This window comes from Aplidium turbinatum, chromosome 15 (genome assembly GCF_918807975.1).
Source record: "Aplidium turbinatum chromosome 15, kaAplTurb1.1, whole genome shotgun sequence".
Classification (NCBI taxonomy): domain Eukaryota; kingdom Metazoa; phylum Chordata; class Ascidiacea; order Aplousobranchia; family Polyclinidae; genus Aplidium; species Aplidium turbinatum.
The window spans coordinates 23,121,550-23,138,571 of NC_137486.1; the positions used below are offsets into that span (position 1 = coordinate 23,121,550).

Consider the following 17,022-nt stretch of genomic DNA (forward strand, 5'->3'; position numbering starts at 1 on the left):
CCTAGAATCGAACCCAGACGTTTCACAATCTGCAGCAGGGACACATAACCGCTGTTGTGAAACCACCATGGATGATGTTGCGGACTCGAGTTCGGCTTGTTCAAGTTAGCACTGGTCACGTGATCTTACTGATGTGTCGAGGTGTGTTGTTTTGAGTTGGTTCTGTCGGTGTCCAAGCGAAAACCAATTGTTGTCTGGTAACTTAGTGACAACTTGCAGGTGATCATCCCCCTGCTGTTATACAGTATTTCAACGGTTTGATTACAGGTCGGGTCATGGTAAAAACTTCAATGTGACAATTGTGTCCTTTCTTTCTTGGAGCTATGAGGAAACGTTTGGATGATAATGTGAAAGCATCGTGGCTATATGAATGCTTTGAAATAAAGAATGCGATAGATCGTTATTTACTTCACAATGTAGATATTTAATGACCTGATTTAGTCTGATGCTGCGAGTTATCTACGTTGTGAAGTAAAATAAAGAAAAGCGCATTCGCCAGGCAAGTTCAGCTGCTGTGAAGCCACAAATAATTATATCTAATGTTCTTCTCATAAGCTCCGGACTTGTACCGAGAGAGACACCAGAATCAATAGAAGCATTTCCAACGTGGTTTGCCACAAAAGTCGTCACTGATTCATTCTCACCATGATTCGCTTTGCACGATTATGACGAAGCATCAAGTCACCGAACTGGCATCGATTGTTCGGTGCTTCGATGTCCTGTTATTCTTTCAACAATGAAACGCCTCCCGACTGCCAGACGTGAGAATCAACGTAAATAATGCGATTTTAACAGAGATATCGCGCTTCAGTGATGACTGGCTTCACCTGTGCGTGAAAAATCGTCACAAAACGTGAATGTAACAAGGTTTGTGTGCAGGCAAATTTTTCGCTCCTTAAACTTTCAAAGATTTAGGAATAAAATTGTTTCCAAGTTGAGTTGATGTCACTTTAAGTGTGAATCACGTTTGATTGGTATTTGTCTTGTTCAAGATTGTCTCCGAGATGAATTCGTTATCTTACAAGAGCATGGAAAAAAAGTGAGTTTTGTTGCTTTTATTGTTGCTCCGAATGTTTTATTTTATCCCAGGGTTAGTCAAAGGCTTTCAATGGGATTGTGTTCTTTCTTATGAACCAGTAAAGATGGGTCCAGAATCTGGATTCCAGATATAGCGCAATGGTTCCGTTTCATAACGAGGCCACATCGCGATTTTGATACAAAAGGGAAAACGCCAGATCGGTTAAAAACTTGAGTTGGTTAGTTGTTGAACGACACTTTATTATTAGGTCGCTCAGAAATGTTAAAAAGTTATTTCCGTGTCATGTTTTGTATGAACAGTCTGTTGCAAGTTGTCCTTTGTACTCATCGAAGCATGTCCCTTAAACGTCACATCCCGTACAATATTCCTCAACACGTGGCCTTGTTAAAGCTTTATAACATTCTAACCTCGTTTTTGAAACATTTTATTTGGTGCCTCAAGTTCTTTGATTGTTGACGTAAACAAGAGGATTTAAAACGTGAACCAAAATAATTAGAATGGTTTTAAATCTCGTTTAAAGTGTGAAACAAAACAATCAGCGAAGATGAGTTTTCGCGTTTCTATTCATGAATATAATTTTTCCCATAAACAATGCTACAATTGTTTAAAAGTCTTTTCCAGCGGCACTTACACGATATTCTACCCCTCAGTCCACCTCCCCATATTGTCGCCGCACACCGAGCTATTGTGACGTCACTGACAACCCATTGTCCGCAGACGTACTAAGGCTGGGTTATTTTATCAATTATCTTCCGATTAAAAAGGAACAAAAATGACACCCAGCGCCTTCTAATTTGAGAACAATATTATCTTGCACCAATCAAAATATTTTAAACGCAATAAACTAATATTGATGGAATCTTGGGCAGTACTAAAATTATAAATTAAATATTAAAGTTTTGAAACTTTCAGTTTTAGTTCAATGAAAATCTACAATCATTCTATTTGAATAAGGATTTACTGGAAAAAAGTTCCTCTTGTGGTGACAAAGTGTTTTTCTATCTCGTCCCATGATGTCGCTGTAGCCTATGATCACATAATATCGTTTCGTTTTTGTAACTGTGGTATTTGAGACGAAAACAAATGCACCAGCTACAGTGAGCGACAATAATAATGTGCGGAAAGGTGACAACACATACAGCTACCTAATCTTTGACAGCTTGTTTCGGGTTTTTTACTTTTTTGTGTTTGCACTCCCGTGAGATTTCATGTTTTGTACTCGTCGTCGTCATTGATCGATGAAAGTAGAACGTACATAAAGTTGTTTTAATGTGATTTACAACAATGTATTCATAACATATGCGGAAAAGACATTACGTAGAGTAGATATGAAAAAGTAGTTAGATAATGAAATTTAGGACATTAGTGAATAATTCACAATGGAATATGATTTATCGGCAATTTGTTTTTTCATAAGTTTTTGTAAATAGTTTTTTGTTTGTGTCTTGTTGTGTTCCTGTCGAGGGTACAAAACACCCTACTGGGGGGTGTTTGAGGTAATCGCCACAACACAGAAACGTAACTTCATTTACGGTGTTTTTGCAAGGTCGAATTTACTTAGAATTGAAATCCCCCCTCTAAAATTACTTAATGGATCCTCCACCTTGCGTACCCCTGGTTGAGAACCCCTGGCTTCCTAAACTACCCAAATTTTTACACGAAGAAGCAAAAAGATTAAGCGGCGCTGGTTTGACTCTCGGGATATGCGATTGAGCAGCACATTCCAGGACTGCTCTCCATTCAGCGGAACCTAATGGATGAAACAATGTTTGGTTTTGAATCTTTATCCTCGGACTGACAAAGCCTTGATTGGTTGTTCCTGGGAGTTTCGCATACTTGTAGAGGCTTTTTTTCTTGTACAAAGGTTCGAGGCATGCTTTCCTTGTCGTGTGTTGATGGCCAACCGCCGACATTTCATCGCGCCTCAAGATCTCGGTCGCGGTTTAACATCTCGTTGCATTTGTCGTCGTTTACGCTTGTTTACTGTTGCCATAGCTACAAGAAGTCCGATCGTCACAGACGGGAGAAGAAGGGCAACATCCTTCCAGCTCTTGGACCGCTCAAAGAGTTCGACAAGCACCAGGTACGTCACTCTAGAATAGATGGTTCACATCTGCAACTGTGACGTCATAATGGCACAACGTCACAGACGATAAGGTGGCAATTCTAGGCATTGTGGCGTCATTAAAATCAACTTTGCGCTTGATCCAACGATCCTTACGTTACAGTTGGAAACACTGCGATTGCGCGTTGCCAATGAAATATTTCTGATTGTATTTTTTAATAAAATGATTCTCTGGTCCAACCAACAATTAAACAAATTCTGCAAATTGGTTTAAAATGTTGCCATGGCATCTGGTTTGAGGGAAGCTGTGACCTTCTGGCGAAAGTAAATCTTCATTCATTCCAACGTTTCGTCACACATGAGTGCGCCCTTTAGGGAATCTGGACCAGGCAATGGGTTGGCACACGACAGAATATAGATCACTGAACATATCTTAAACAAGATAACAACAGAATACAAACATAAACAATCGTTTGCCGTCTCGGGACTTCTGTTGAATCACAGACACCCCTCCCCAGTCCCTACATAATAAAGGTTCTGGTCAACCCTGATTTACAGCGGTGATGGCATTTCAATAAGGACGCGACTAAGCGATGATGGGAATCACTGACGCATGACGTGCGCGGAATGCCTCCCGCGGTGTCTCAATCCTCTCAGCCAGAGGAGGATCTCACATCGTTCCATTGTGACGTTGTATCAACGTTGTTAGTCAACAGTCATGGCGAGTCGCACGCGAAGACAAGATCTTGTCTAAGCTGAGAATAGATCGAAATATTTTCACCGCACGACGCGACCGGCCGCGCTTCGTCTTGTCCAGACGAAGACAATGTCAGCAGTATGACGTCATCAATGCGCATGGCCCTGAGTGCGCCCTGATCAAATATTTGTTTGCGGAGTCGCTCTCAAGGACAAAGATGGCATTGTGATGTCACCTGTAAATGTTTAGATATTTTTAGATCTCCAGATGTTAGGAAAGATAGACAAGACATGAGGAAAGCTGTTGCCTGCCTCAATCTACGGCGCACAAATTTCCAGTTAAATGAGTGGTCGCCGATTGAGTCTGTAACAACTTAAGATCTTCATGAAATACATTCGTCCCAATGAAGACATAGTGAGCAAGCAGATAAAGATTATGAGGTTGGAAAGTTATTATCTCGTCATAAAGGGGTGATTCATACGTCATATGTATCACACGGGGAAAGTTGATAGCGTTAGCTTCACAAATAGATGAAAAGGCGAGGTTTCTTGTTTGGTGTGAAACCGAGTTTCCAAAGTCAATGTCAGGCAACGACAAGGCAAGTTTCTCCCAGTCATGCTATCCCAGGCATCGTTGTCGGTGCTCTGTTAGGTTGGGCCAGCAGTTGATATCCGTGCGCATCCTTAGACCGGTCAGCGAGCTCTAGGCTCGGTGTGCGTCTGCTGTGACGACGTTGTTCATCATTCCAAGTCAATCTTTGGAAGTTACAGATGAATATCGCTTGGTGAAGCAAGATGGCGGCAACCGCGATTCGTCGATGGATCGTTAACAAACAAACCGCAATTTTGTTTGTTGGGTTGAAGGTCGCATGCAATTTTTGGAAGCGAAAGTTTTATGACGTTTCAACATCGAACGATGTCAGGCGCGCGCATCGATTGATGACAAACTTGGCGATCGACGCTGACGCGTGATTGTGGAATGAGCGTTCCACGAATCGACGCTGACAATGCAATGTCACTGACAACGCGCCATTGCGGAGTTCTGAACGACTGAACAGGGCAAAGGCGAATGTGTTGCGATTGGTTGGCTACAAACTAGATGAGCACCACCTGCGGCATGAAACAGATTCAAAGATATTGCCAAAAAATTGACGCTGTAAGATTATATGAAGGATCTGCATCAAAACGAGAGGCGCCCTCTACTGAGCTGATACAAGGAAATTCTGATGAGTTGATGACGTCACCCAGTTACGTAACAAATTAGTTTCAGCCACATAATATGTGCAGATGTTAATGCAGTATGCAGAATTGATGTTGTAGGCGCAGTCTGACCCTGTCCGCCTAAACGGAAATGATTCCCCCTTGCATTTCAATCCTTGATCGAACTAACAGCAGTGTAGTCCAATTAGACGACAAAGTATTGAAGGTTGAACACGAAGAGAATAAACTTTTGCAGAGTTGCCAGTGCTTAATTGATACTTTCGACTGACAGCTATTGTGCTTTGCAGAAATTTAAAGATGTTTGTTAATCTGATTGTGACGTCAATGGATGTGTTTGCTCCCCGCGGTGCATCATTGTGAAAGCGCCGCGGCAGGGGGGCAAACCGGGGTTGCTAATTCTCGACTGCACAAGCTGGATAATTACTTGAACTCTTGGCGGAGTAGTATTTCTAGCTCAGTTTATCAAAATCTGTCCGCGCTATGACTCCCAAGCCGGCCAGTGTTGACGTAGATGACACCGAGAACGCGATAAAGACGAAAGTGGCCTCCGACAAACAGAGCATCGCGCTGGTCGAAGAAAGCGATTCCTTTGTTACAGAGTTGCCAGAGCTGGTTGATCCGAAGGTGATTCCACATCCACCAACTCCAAATCTTCCAAAAATATTTTCCTTCCCAACATTGCCTCTTGTCCACCGCCATGAGGCGCCGTTGGAAGCGCCTCCATTATTATACAAAAGGATGCAGTCAGCCGTAACCGGTGACGTCAGGAAACGTCGTGGCAACAAGGGCAGACAGTCGTTTCGTCCATCGGTTGCTATGGCAAATGTTTCGAACGGACTGCGTCATCATGACTCGAAACCTAACTTGACGAATGACGTCACTCGCTCGATGACGTTTGAAGACGACTTTCGTTTGAGACCTCAAAGTCATCAGGTAATGTTGATCTAAAGACTGCGGGGTGGGAACGAGGCAATTCGACGTTCCGCGTTGGATCTGTGACGTCATAGATTGTTAAGTCCACACAGATTTGGGAAACCACATAGTGCAGGCGTCTATGACATCACAGCAACATGCAATAAATCGCGAGATGAATCTATTATCAGGGAGAGCAACGGAAATATTTTATATTTTCATATTTTTCACTTTTCATTAAATTTTGATCGATTTCATGTTTTTTGTTTAAGTTTCACTTCCACAAGAAGGCGACAAAGCAGACTACGCATCAACATGGTGAAAGACAATTACGTCATAAATGTATTGCTAAACGTCATAATATGAAGACAACACAACATCTGAAATATTTGTCAAAGACTCGTATGCGAACCTACAATGAATGTGATGGGCTAGTAGCTCACAAGTTTTAATGATTGAAATCCGCACTTGCCAGAATTCCTTTGGTCCTAAGTTTAAACCTGCTCGAAACGATAGTGCCTGTTTAAACAAATTAAATTCAATAAATTTGAAGAAAGGATTTTTAAGAGATTTCATTAATCCTTGTTGCTTGTTAAGTAAACACTCGAATACCCATAATCATAGATCCTCATCTAAGGCGTACACATTCATGTTTTTCCCGATTTTGTTGGAATTTATTGCCCAGTCACACCAAGCTTATCGTTCACGAACTTTCCTGCGCGAGAAGAGTTTCCCTAAATTGCCCAACAACAATTGTCGCTGATTTCGCCCCTTGAACTGAGGGCAGAATAACATGCAATTACCTTCTAACTTGTGTGGTTTAATTTGCGCAAACTATGACGAACATTTTGCTTCATGATATTGCTTGATATTGGTGACGTCAGCTTCATTTTGATGACGTAATCTTGAAGTCAGTTGATCCGGGATTAAAATCGTTGTGACTGCTTTAATTTAGGATAGAAACCAATGTAAGCGCACGATGATACAAACCCTGCGGATGTTTATGCTGCTGATGATTTAGAGACAAACATGTGAATATTTGCTGGTGTGTCAAGGAAAGTAGTAGAGATCATAATATGATAAACAAATAATAAACGATTACATTCAAATTAATTGAAACAACTAACCGCAATGGGGGTGTAAGCTCATAAACTTCGTGCTTACGTACCCCACCGTTTGATAGAAACTGCGTCATCATCGACCGTACGTGGAAAACATGAAAGCTTGTTCCTTGTTGTTCGCTAACAACCATCCCATTATTCGATAACAAGCTGAATTGATGTAGGCCGCGGCATAGGTCGGAAATTGAAGCTCAGTGGTTTATGGAAGCACTTGAAATCTATTCACTTTCAATGAGACTATTTACAGAACACTTAATTTTAGACCTTTTCTGTTCTTACCTACACCGTGTTGGGGGGCAGTGTATTGGTTCTATTTTGTTTCGTGCATATTACTCACAATAGTAGAAGCAGATACGTCATTATTCTGACCACACCGCTTCTTCAAGTATCAGGCGATGGCAAGCCTCATATGCGAGCAGTCGTGGGCAATACTGCTTCTATCTGGGCATTCGTAGGCGATAAAGGGGGCTACGCTTGGACAAGACACTTCATCGCCTTTGTTAGGGTTGTTAACTTTAACCTTTCAACCAAACATCACAAACACTCCATTATCACGTCATCTCCATTATCATCGACGTTTGTGTCGCCATCGCTAGGTGCTTCCCCCTTGGAGCTAACAAGATTCTATTCGTTCAGGCTTCAAACACGTTTGGGAAAAGTCACTTTGCGACCAGTGAGACGTCACAAAGCAAGGCCTTCCAGCAGCAGGTGAGATCGAGTATCGTTACGTCATCGTAATTTCATGTGTCTAACCGTACTTCACGTGACTTAACACTTGTTGTAAATATCTTTTGAAAAGTTAAAAACTTATCAACTGCTGCTGGTGATGATGAATGAATGACGTTTGTTGCAGTTTGGGTTGTCATCAAAGCGTCACGTGGGGAAGACTGGATCTAACCACCACAGCCATGACGTAAGTTGCATTATGCTTGATAGACCGAAACTGTTGTCTTGGTAACATCGTGATGACTAAACAGTACGTGATTGTTTTGAGACAATCCAATTGTTAGACCCCCATAATTGCATCACAAACAATTCATCTTCATTCTGTTCCTTTTAGAACTTTTCCTCCGGAGTCACCCACCTTCCCCACCTGGATCACCATCACCATCAGATAGGGGTGACCGTGGGAAATACTCAAACTCAACTGCCCCCAACTAAACTGCCATCTGCAAAAATTAAAGGTTTTCGCACTAGCGGACAGCTCCCTATTCACGGGAAAGCCCCTTACCCCGACAACCTTCCCGGTGGGTTAGCCAGAACCAACACATTCACAGGTTGGTTTTTGAGAAGTTCCTCAATCTGTTCACTTCCAATCGATCAGGTTGTTGCTCATTAATTTGTCCATGTTTCATCCGGGACTTTTCGGAATGTGTAGTTGGAGGCTTATCCCCTGAGTTGGACTTGTTGTGTTGCGGGTGATCTCAGTCGCTTCCTGATTAATGTTTACTTTTAATGACGTTGTTTATCAATGACGTTTTTTCCAGGTCATTCAAACATTTTTCACAAGCCACGTCACAACGCCGTTAAGATGACGTCATCGTCACAAAAGGGGCGGGAAGCGTTGGAGTTCAGGGAAGGGATCGAAGGGGTGAACACGAGGGAGAACGTCGTGGGAAGGATGTTTGAGGGACACAAGCTCCCAATGTCCCCCGAAGGTTGGAAGCATCGAGTTTATTTTCAAATGAAACTTGTTAAGTTTTCTTGCGGTTGGTGGCAGCGCCAACTTTATAGACTTGGTGCAAATGCTCAGTGCGCGACAAGTTGGACTGTTCCGGTCGGTAGCAACCTAACTGCTCGTTTAATTAATCGAAGATATTTCAAACAGGAAATGAACAGCAACGTAGCCTTTCCAGTTGCAGATTCTGTGATCATCTTATTCTTTCTTTATTACTTAGGAATGCGATTTAGGTAGAGAGGTTACTTTTTTAAACCATAAACAGACATATCTCAGCAATAACACTACATTTGACATAATAAAAATAAAAAACAATAAGCGAACTTTTACAGAATGTAGTCGGCAAGCCATAGCCTACAGTCCTTTTCAAGCTTATACAAGAAAGGTTAGACCATAATGTTAAATGTGCACATTTAAATTTCACCATTTTTTTGCTGTGATACTGTATGATTCTTTAGAATTACTTTTAAAATAATTGTTTTATAAGCTTGAAAAGGGCTGTATAACTAGCCGAAAACGTTCGGTTATTGTTTTTATAATGCTAAATGTAGTGTTGTTGTTGAGTTATGTCTGTTTATACTTAAGAATGCTTTCGCTTTACCTGATGGATGAAGTCAGTGGTGTGGATTGATCTTCTCTCGTTACTATTATAGCGACAGTCCAGTTTCCCATGTTGGTACTTGCAGGGACGACCACATGTTGGTACTTGCAGGGACGACCACATGTTGGTACTTGCAGGGACGACCACGTGTTGGTACTTGCAGGGACGACCACATGTTGGTACTTGCAGGGACGACCACATGTTGGTACTTGCAGGGACGACCACGTGTTGGTACTTGCAGGGACGACCACATGTTGGTACTTGCAGGGACGACCACATGTTGGTACTTGCAGGGACGACCACATGTTGGTACTTGCAGGGACGACCACATGTTGGTACTTGCAGGGACGACCACATGTTGGTACTTGCAGGGACGACCACATGTTGGTACTTGCAGGGACGACCACGTGTTGGTACTTGTGGGGACGACCGCGTGGTGGAACTTGCATCATTAGTCAGTTACAATGACATCATTAGTCAGTTAGGCTACGATGTCGTCATTTCATTTATTTATTCTATTCTAGAATCTATCAAGGCGTTTGCGTCACGGTTGACCAGTTTCGAGCAGAACGAGATCCTGGATTATTCTGATATATGGTTCCTAGGAGTGGACGGGAAGAAAGTCCAAGGGGTGCCAGGGGCGTCCCAGAATTGCGGTTACGATGATGAGAATGGATCTTACATTAAAGTGAGTTTTGTTGTTCACTGAAACCAGCTCAGAGTTTTACGTAATTCTAACGTTTGAGAACGCAATGGTTAGTTCAACATAACAGTAGTTTCAACGTACAACCACAAGTGATAACGCGCTGATGACGTCATGTACTGTACAGGTTCTGCACGACCACATGATGTACCGCTATGAGGTGCTAGAGGTCATCGGGAAAGGGTCGTTCGGGCAAGTTGTCAAAGCAGTGGACCACAAAACCAACACCCTGGTTGCCGTCAAGATTATCAGAAACAAGAAAAGGTGAGTGCAAAGTCGTGATGACGTCGCTGTGACGTCATACAGGTAAAGCATTTGTGGTTGATATAATTTGTGTGAGAGGTGTTGCTGGATCAATGAGAGCGCAAATCCGAGATTGAAGCAGCGGCCAACCCATTGTCGAGAGTCGTGTCCTTCATCTCTGCGGAATAGTCAGATGAGATGCAGGATCTCTTCCTTGCATAGCTTGGAGGAGCCACGATAGAAAGATGTCGGACAAACAACAAACTAACTTAGAAAGACGTAAACTTTAGCTGCGTTGTCAAAATACTGATTGCGTCATTAAAACAAATTATGATGAGTTGCAGCAAGTTTCTAGTTTCCCTGCTGACGTTTCAGCGATAAAATTCAAGATTGCTTTGTAGTTTGTCCCGTTTGTGCATAGTCTCAGTGGTATCGTGCGGTTTTGTGGAACTTGTTTGGTGACTTTCCACAATGGACACGAAACCTCTTATTCTAAAAACCAAACGACAACAAGTTGTTAGGAGAAGCGGCGCCAATAAAATTCGCTCCCACGCTTGACGAAATTTAGGAATTTTTATTAAAACTCTGTGGAAAGGTTGTGACGTGGTCCGGCGTAGTGATCCATACGACCAAGTATCGCGGTTGTGTGGAATATTGTTGCATTTAGTGACGAAGTTTTGCCTTGTCTTGTTAATAGTATCGCATGGTCTTTCCAAGAAAGTTTGAATATCCATTCGCGATGTTCTCACCTTGCCACGTCGTAGGCACATGAGACACATTTCATCTCATGGCATATTTCTATTGACACTGGAATAGGTTACTTTAGTTTTGGACTAGTTGGGTGAGCAATGTGTTTCAGTACGGAATATGGTGTTATTTTCTGAGTAGCCTACTGCATTTGAGATGTACAGAGAATTTACATTCCTTTTATTGTATCTATTGCCGAAAACACACGATTTTTTTTGCTGCTAGTTGGGTCAATGAAATGTGTTTAGCGAGAAAATTTTGCAAAAGAGGAAAAAATTTACATGTTTTCTTTTCCATTTTTTGTGAGTTGTAGACATGACCAACTTCCCCCCAGATGCCCTTCCGTCTACGCCCGGCACTTTTCTATGCAAATATGCTGAAATGCATGAATTATGCAAAGAGTGTTAGTCCTCAGTTTTGCAAAAGTAGGTTAATTCAGCAGGCTCAGAAAGACTTGATGGATTTCAAAATACAAAATCTTTCACATCACCTCGAGGTCATAGTGAATTACTGCGACGCTGAATTGTTGATTTTGCTTCTAGGTTTCATCACCAGGCTTTAGTGGAAGTGAAAATATTGGACGCACTTCGTCGCAAAGACAAGGATAGCAACCACAATGTTATTCACATGCTCGAATACTTCTACTTCCGCAATCATCTTTGCATAACCTTTGAACTGTTGGGGTGAGTGACTCTCAAACTTTCCTCGCACGTGTCAGTCTAATTTCTCTTTTACGAGAAACTGAACCACGTGACGTCTTCCTTGACCTTTTGCAGGATGAACCTGTACGAGTTGATCAAGAAGAATCACTTCCAAGGATTCAATCTTCCCCTCATCCGCAGGATAGGACACGCGCTCCTCAAGTGTCTCTGCCTCACTTATAAGGAAAAGATCATTCATTGTGACATGAAACCGGTGAGCTTTGTGACGTCACGCTGACGTAGAGATTGGACCATATGCTCAGCTACTCCCTGGCATAAATTCTGACAGTTTCATGTCAGTGATCTTTATCGCATGATATTGCAGCCACCGTTCCTGCAAAACTTCACCTCAACAATTTCTTCATTTCAGGAAAATATATTAATAAGACAAAAAGGTCAAAGTTCAATCAAGGTCATAGATTTTGGTTCAAGTTGCTACGAACATCAGAGAGGTAACGTGGTTTTCTTAGACATCAATTTGTTTATGTAAATATATTTGCTGTGTCAATATTAACTTTTTATTTGTTTGATGACGTCACAGTGTACACGTACATTCAAAGTCGCTTCTATCGCTCGCCTGAGGTTATTCTCGGTCACCAGTACAGCATGGCGATAGACATGTGGAGTTTTGGCTGCATACTCGCCGAGCTGTTCACAGGCTATCCCCTGTTTCCCGGGGAGAACGAAGTCGAGCAACTGGCTTGCATCATGGAGGTCAGTCTATGATGTAAACATGATCAATAGTGACGTTGTTGTATGCTTTATGGTGTGTGTTCAACTGTCATCATTCGGTGGACCGCAGCGCAGATGCAAGATTTGACGTTAAGTACACTCTCCATCGCAACCAAGTGAAGAGTTCCAGCCATAACCAATAAAATTCATGAGCAAATAGTTTTGTATTAACACTGACAGCTTATCAGTAGCTGCCTTTATAAGCACATTAACGTCTTGTCCAACTTAAATGTCACGACGTGTTATTCTGCTTTTGCATGTATTTGCAATGTGGTATTGTGTCTTTCTTTACCGCGTGTCCGGTGTTATCACTGCATCTCAAAGTACCAATCTGAACTGACAATCTTAGTTGGCAGCAACTGCTTGTAGGCTATATGGTCGTTTGGGTATCCCCCTGTTATGGTCACTAAGATAAGTGACAAGAATCAGCCTACCGTAGCTTACTGATATATTTAGTTGTTAGTTGACTTGGGTTGTGCTGCTCTGTCTTCGCTTTTGATCAATAAACAAAACTAAACTTTTTGCTAAAACTCTCGATTTTTTTTCTCGTTTCAGGTCCTTGGCTTGCCGCCATCAGAATACATAGAAACAGCTCAAAGAAGGAGATTATTCTTTGGTAAGTTATTGACGCAGCATCGATATGCTTTTGAATTTTATGACGACATGCAAAGGTGGCTTTTATTTTGCTTTTACTGCATGGAATGGAACATTTGTTGGAGTTTTTCAACCAACTAGATTGTTTATAACAGTCGACAACTTCCAATACTAGAAATATCATCCCTTGTACTCCCTTGTACAGTATTGGATTGAACAACATAAGACCGCGCCGTTCATACCAAGTTCCTTAAGTATTTCATACAATGGAACACAATTGAGCGAGTTCTGTCGTTTTCTTGTCGCTGAAAACATCTGACAAGATGAATTAACAAGAAACAGCAATCCGCTTCTGTTAAGCTTGCTTGTTGGGTCACAATGTCATCGTAACTCGATATAAAGGCTCATAATGTCTTTTGTCAAGTCGTTATGATCGAACAATTACTGGAACAGACATAAACTGACGCAATTCAACAAAACATTCGCTCCGGTCCAGCTACCCTAACACCGTACCACTGCCATTGTGACGTTACCGCACCGACAATGTCCCTCGTGGGGATGGGTAACACCTGCTACCAAGTGGATGTTTATGGGCATTAAATTAACGGGACTCTGACGCAGATTCAAAGGGCAATCCCCGATGCATCACCAACAGCAAGGGAAGGAAGAGGCGGCCGAACTCCAAGGACCTGAGCACAGCTGTGAGGAGCACAGATCCCGTGTTCCTCGACTTCTTGCGAAGATGTCTCTCGTGAGTTGCTCTTTCTATTGTGGTATCACAAGTCTGGAAACGCCACACTTCTGTAAACTGACTTCCCATAAATCAAACAAAACTTTTTAAAAGTTTCTCAAACTAGAAGAGAAACGCGTAAGCGACAAATTATATTAAATTAAAAGTATTTAAAAACCCATTCAGTATCTTGGTGATATGCATTCAAAATAACCAAACTTGAATTCCCTCTTCCCACATAAATCTACCTCTCCTCTCCCTCATCTATACAAATTATATTATCTGTGAACATCAAGAGTGGTTGTTTTAGGAAATGCATATTTCCTCAATTGCAAGTTTTGTGTATCAGACAACGAAAGATTTCAATACATGATTTAAAATTTTTTTCCAAATGCCAAGTTTCAAAAATAGATTCAAACTGTTGCGTATCACAGTGATGTAAAAGCAACATTAAATTGAGCTCCTACTCTTGTAACCAAATATAAAAGTATAAAGTGTGGATGGAACTATTAGGATGCGAGATTTCATTCATTCCATCTATGGATCATTCATTTTTTACTTCACAATGTAGATATTAACGACTTGTTTAAGCCTGATGCCGCGAGTTCGCTGTGATAGTAGCGAATTGAACTCGCTTTCGAAAATCAGCTCCTTAGTCATGTGCCATGACGAATGATTAATTCTGCTCTGCAGCATGTCTATGGCTAATCACTTTCCACTTTTCCAGTTGGGAACCCTCTTTGAGGATGACTCCTAACGAAGCGATGGATCACGAGTGGATCGTGGAAGGAAGATTCCAGAAGACAAGAGGCCAGTCCAGACACATCAGTAAGAAGACAGTCGCCGTGAACAGTGGTTCGAATCCTGGTGGGGACACGAACGATGACAAAAACCATCTTGCTATCAGAAAAGGTGAGCTTTCCTTCTCTGTCGTCACACTACCGATGTGTCGTCATAATAATAAAAATAATAATAGCGTTGCGCCTCAAAGCGCAGAGCAACAATTGGCATCCAACGTCTTGTATTACGTCACATGGACTTGGGGGCCGAAAAGCAAATTTAGTCTTAATTTTTATGTTTTTGGTTTCGGCAGAAAAAGAAACACCAGCCAGCGGGAATAGCAAACATTTGAAATCGGAAAAAAATATACGTCACAATGACGTTCAGTCTGATGACGCCAACAAAGCCGGAGAAGAAAATCGATCAGCGGCGACATTTAGCGGCGAGGAGCGATCTCAAGAGCGGCTTCAACCGATTGGAGCTTCGAATACAAGCATGCTGGCTGATGACGTAGAAATGGGTACGTTGATGACGTCATTCAATGACCAGGCTGTCACCAATATGTAGAATCATTTTTTAATAAACCAGATCAGGCGACGTAAGGTCGATTCCAGGTAAACGCAGTAAACCACTGCACTGTGCAAGGTCCTGGCTCATGGTGGCATGTTGACAGAATAATTTACTTGTGGCATTGCTTCAGGCATCGATCAGGTGTGGCTGACTGTCAATTGTGATGTTTGGGCACATGTCAGTGGTTCCAGCCTCATGCAAGTGTCAAAAGTAATCACAAAACATTTGACACACAAACTTCAAATTGCATTCAATGTGTCTTTTCAGTCACCTTCTAGAGCACTAAACATCTGTATTTAAAAAACTATTGTATTTATTGTAACCTTACAAAATTGTGATGATCACCACGTCATAACAATCCTGGCCTGATTTAATCATCGCTCATGATTTATGACGTCATTGTTGCAGTTAACGACAAACCAGCCAAGGATGCAATAACGTCACACGAAAAACTTCCCGACGGCAAAGAAGATCCCGCGTCCATTGTGAATGAAACGGCCAGACTTCCTCCCATCGCTTAGCAACATCCAAGTTTCCTCTATCGCTTAGCAACAGCTGACGTCACTGCATTGTTATCAATAGTTATCAAGCCTGGAGACTTTCAAATGTTAATCTCATTGTTTTCTAGTGGCGTCATTTTGTACCTCCAACACTCCGACACTTGATCAGGCCGGGATAAGTCTCCTGAGTTCTTCGCCCCCCTTTAAACGCCATTAGTTAGATCTACCACCCATCTTCAGTCATCGTGCTCACCGCAAGAGGACGCTATAGCTTCACATTGTATTGTTGTTCTGCTGTAAAGTTGCCAAACGCGCACCCGCTTCTCGTTTGTGCCGATGAACTGTGCTGAAGTGAGAACGCAGGTGACTGGAGTGATGAAGATCAAGATCTTTGTAACAATCAGCGATAAGTTCAGTCACGTGATGACAACGTTGATGTCTGCCTTGTCAATTCTTGCTACACTCGGCTGCCGAACAAAAACGCAAATTCTTGTCATGTTGACGTTTTTTATGCCTTTCAATTTTGCCTCAAACGCACAGGAAGACAAAGCCATTGCTAGTTTCCATGACAACCTATCAGTATTGCTTCAACATTCGCCCTATTGTGCTCTACCCACCTACAACGTTCTATGTTCTTTCTTACACAATTTATTTCTTATGGAGAGCCAAACGCGGGGTCTTCACCGCATACCCAAACAGCAAACCGGTGACTTTTTACATTAATTCAACGTCTGCAGACTGCAATGCAAAAAGCGATTAATTTACTGTCTGGGCACATGCTGCGTCGATGTGAGGTCACCAATCGTTATGACGTCACTGTCGACGCTGTGCAATAACGAAGTTACTCAAACTACAGCGAGACCAGCGTTGGGGCTTTGTAAACTGTCATTTTGCTGTTTCGCTTCGATCTCGTTACTTTTCCTGAGCAAGGTCACTTTGATTTTGACGTTGTCAATAATCGGCCTCGTTTTTTTAATGGCTTTATGCCGACGACAACACCGCAGCGTCCACGTCACTGTGATGTCATCATCAAATGCCTTGCTTCATAGCTTTCTGATGTTTTTGTTGTTTTCATGTTGTTCATAAAATCAAAGTTTTGTGAACAAGAATCAAATGAGTTTATGGGTCGCTCTCAAACTTGCCATGAAGTGTCTCAAGACACAGCTACCTGCTCGGGCCGGGAATCGAACCATCAGCCTTTTGTACGTTGGTCAGACCCTCCACACAGCTCCTGGATGTAGATTCTAATTCTTTATCCTTTGCCTTTGATTGATACTTCGCTCTCAACGTGACATTTCTACATTCTCATTTCATAAACGTTATATTTATATCACAAAATGCAATAAAAGACGAGATTTAAAAATTGGCGTGACGTGTTACAATCTACAA

General features: G+C 42.1%; 1 protein-coding gene across 1 annotated transcript; it reads left to right on the plus strand.

The window, feature by feature from the left end:
- The first annotated feature begins 885 nt into the window (after nucleotides 1-885).
- Nucleotides 886-16,942, plus strand: LOC145784116 (dual specificity tyrosine-phosphorylation-regulated kinase 4-like). The gene is made up of 17 exons (XM_082595872.1): nucleotides 886-1,039; nucleotides 3,035-3,122; nucleotides 7,691-7,762; nucleotides 7,908-7,967; nucleotides 8,115-8,331; nucleotides 8,542-8,712; nucleotides 9,858-10,021; nucleotides 10,164-10,300; nucleotides 11,569-11,709; nucleotides 11,803-11,941; nucleotides 12,098-12,179; nucleotides 12,269-12,441; nucleotides 13,015-13,075; nucleotides 13,675-13,804; nucleotides 14,511-14,695; nucleotides 14,877-15,083; nucleotides 15,542-16,942. The coding sequence occupies exons 1-17, from the start codon at nucleotides 1,005-1,007 to the stop codon at nucleotides 15,652-15,654; spliced, it is 2,175 nt and encodes a 724-aa protein (XP_082451998.1). The 5' UTR covers nucleotides 886-1,004; the 3' UTR covers nucleotides 15,655-16,942.
- The last annotated feature ends 80 nt before the right edge of the window (nucleotides 16,943-17,022 follow it).

What these genes read in the sequence shown, in the direction of transcription:
- LOC145784116 (XM_082595872.1), top strand. Translation starts at nt 1,005, where the DNA reads ATGAATTCGTTATCTTACAAGAGCATGGAAAAAAA. An exon ending in GCAAGGCCTTCCAGCAGCAG is followed by an intron (nt 7,763 to 7,907) that starts GTGAGATCGAGT and finishes CGTTTGTTGCAG; the next exon opens with TTTGGGTTGTCATCAAAGCG. An exon ending in GGCTGATGACGTAGAAATGG is followed by an intron (nt 15,084 to 15,541) that starts GTACGTTGATGA and finishes TCATTGTTGCAG; the next exon opens with TTAACGACAAACCAGCCAAG.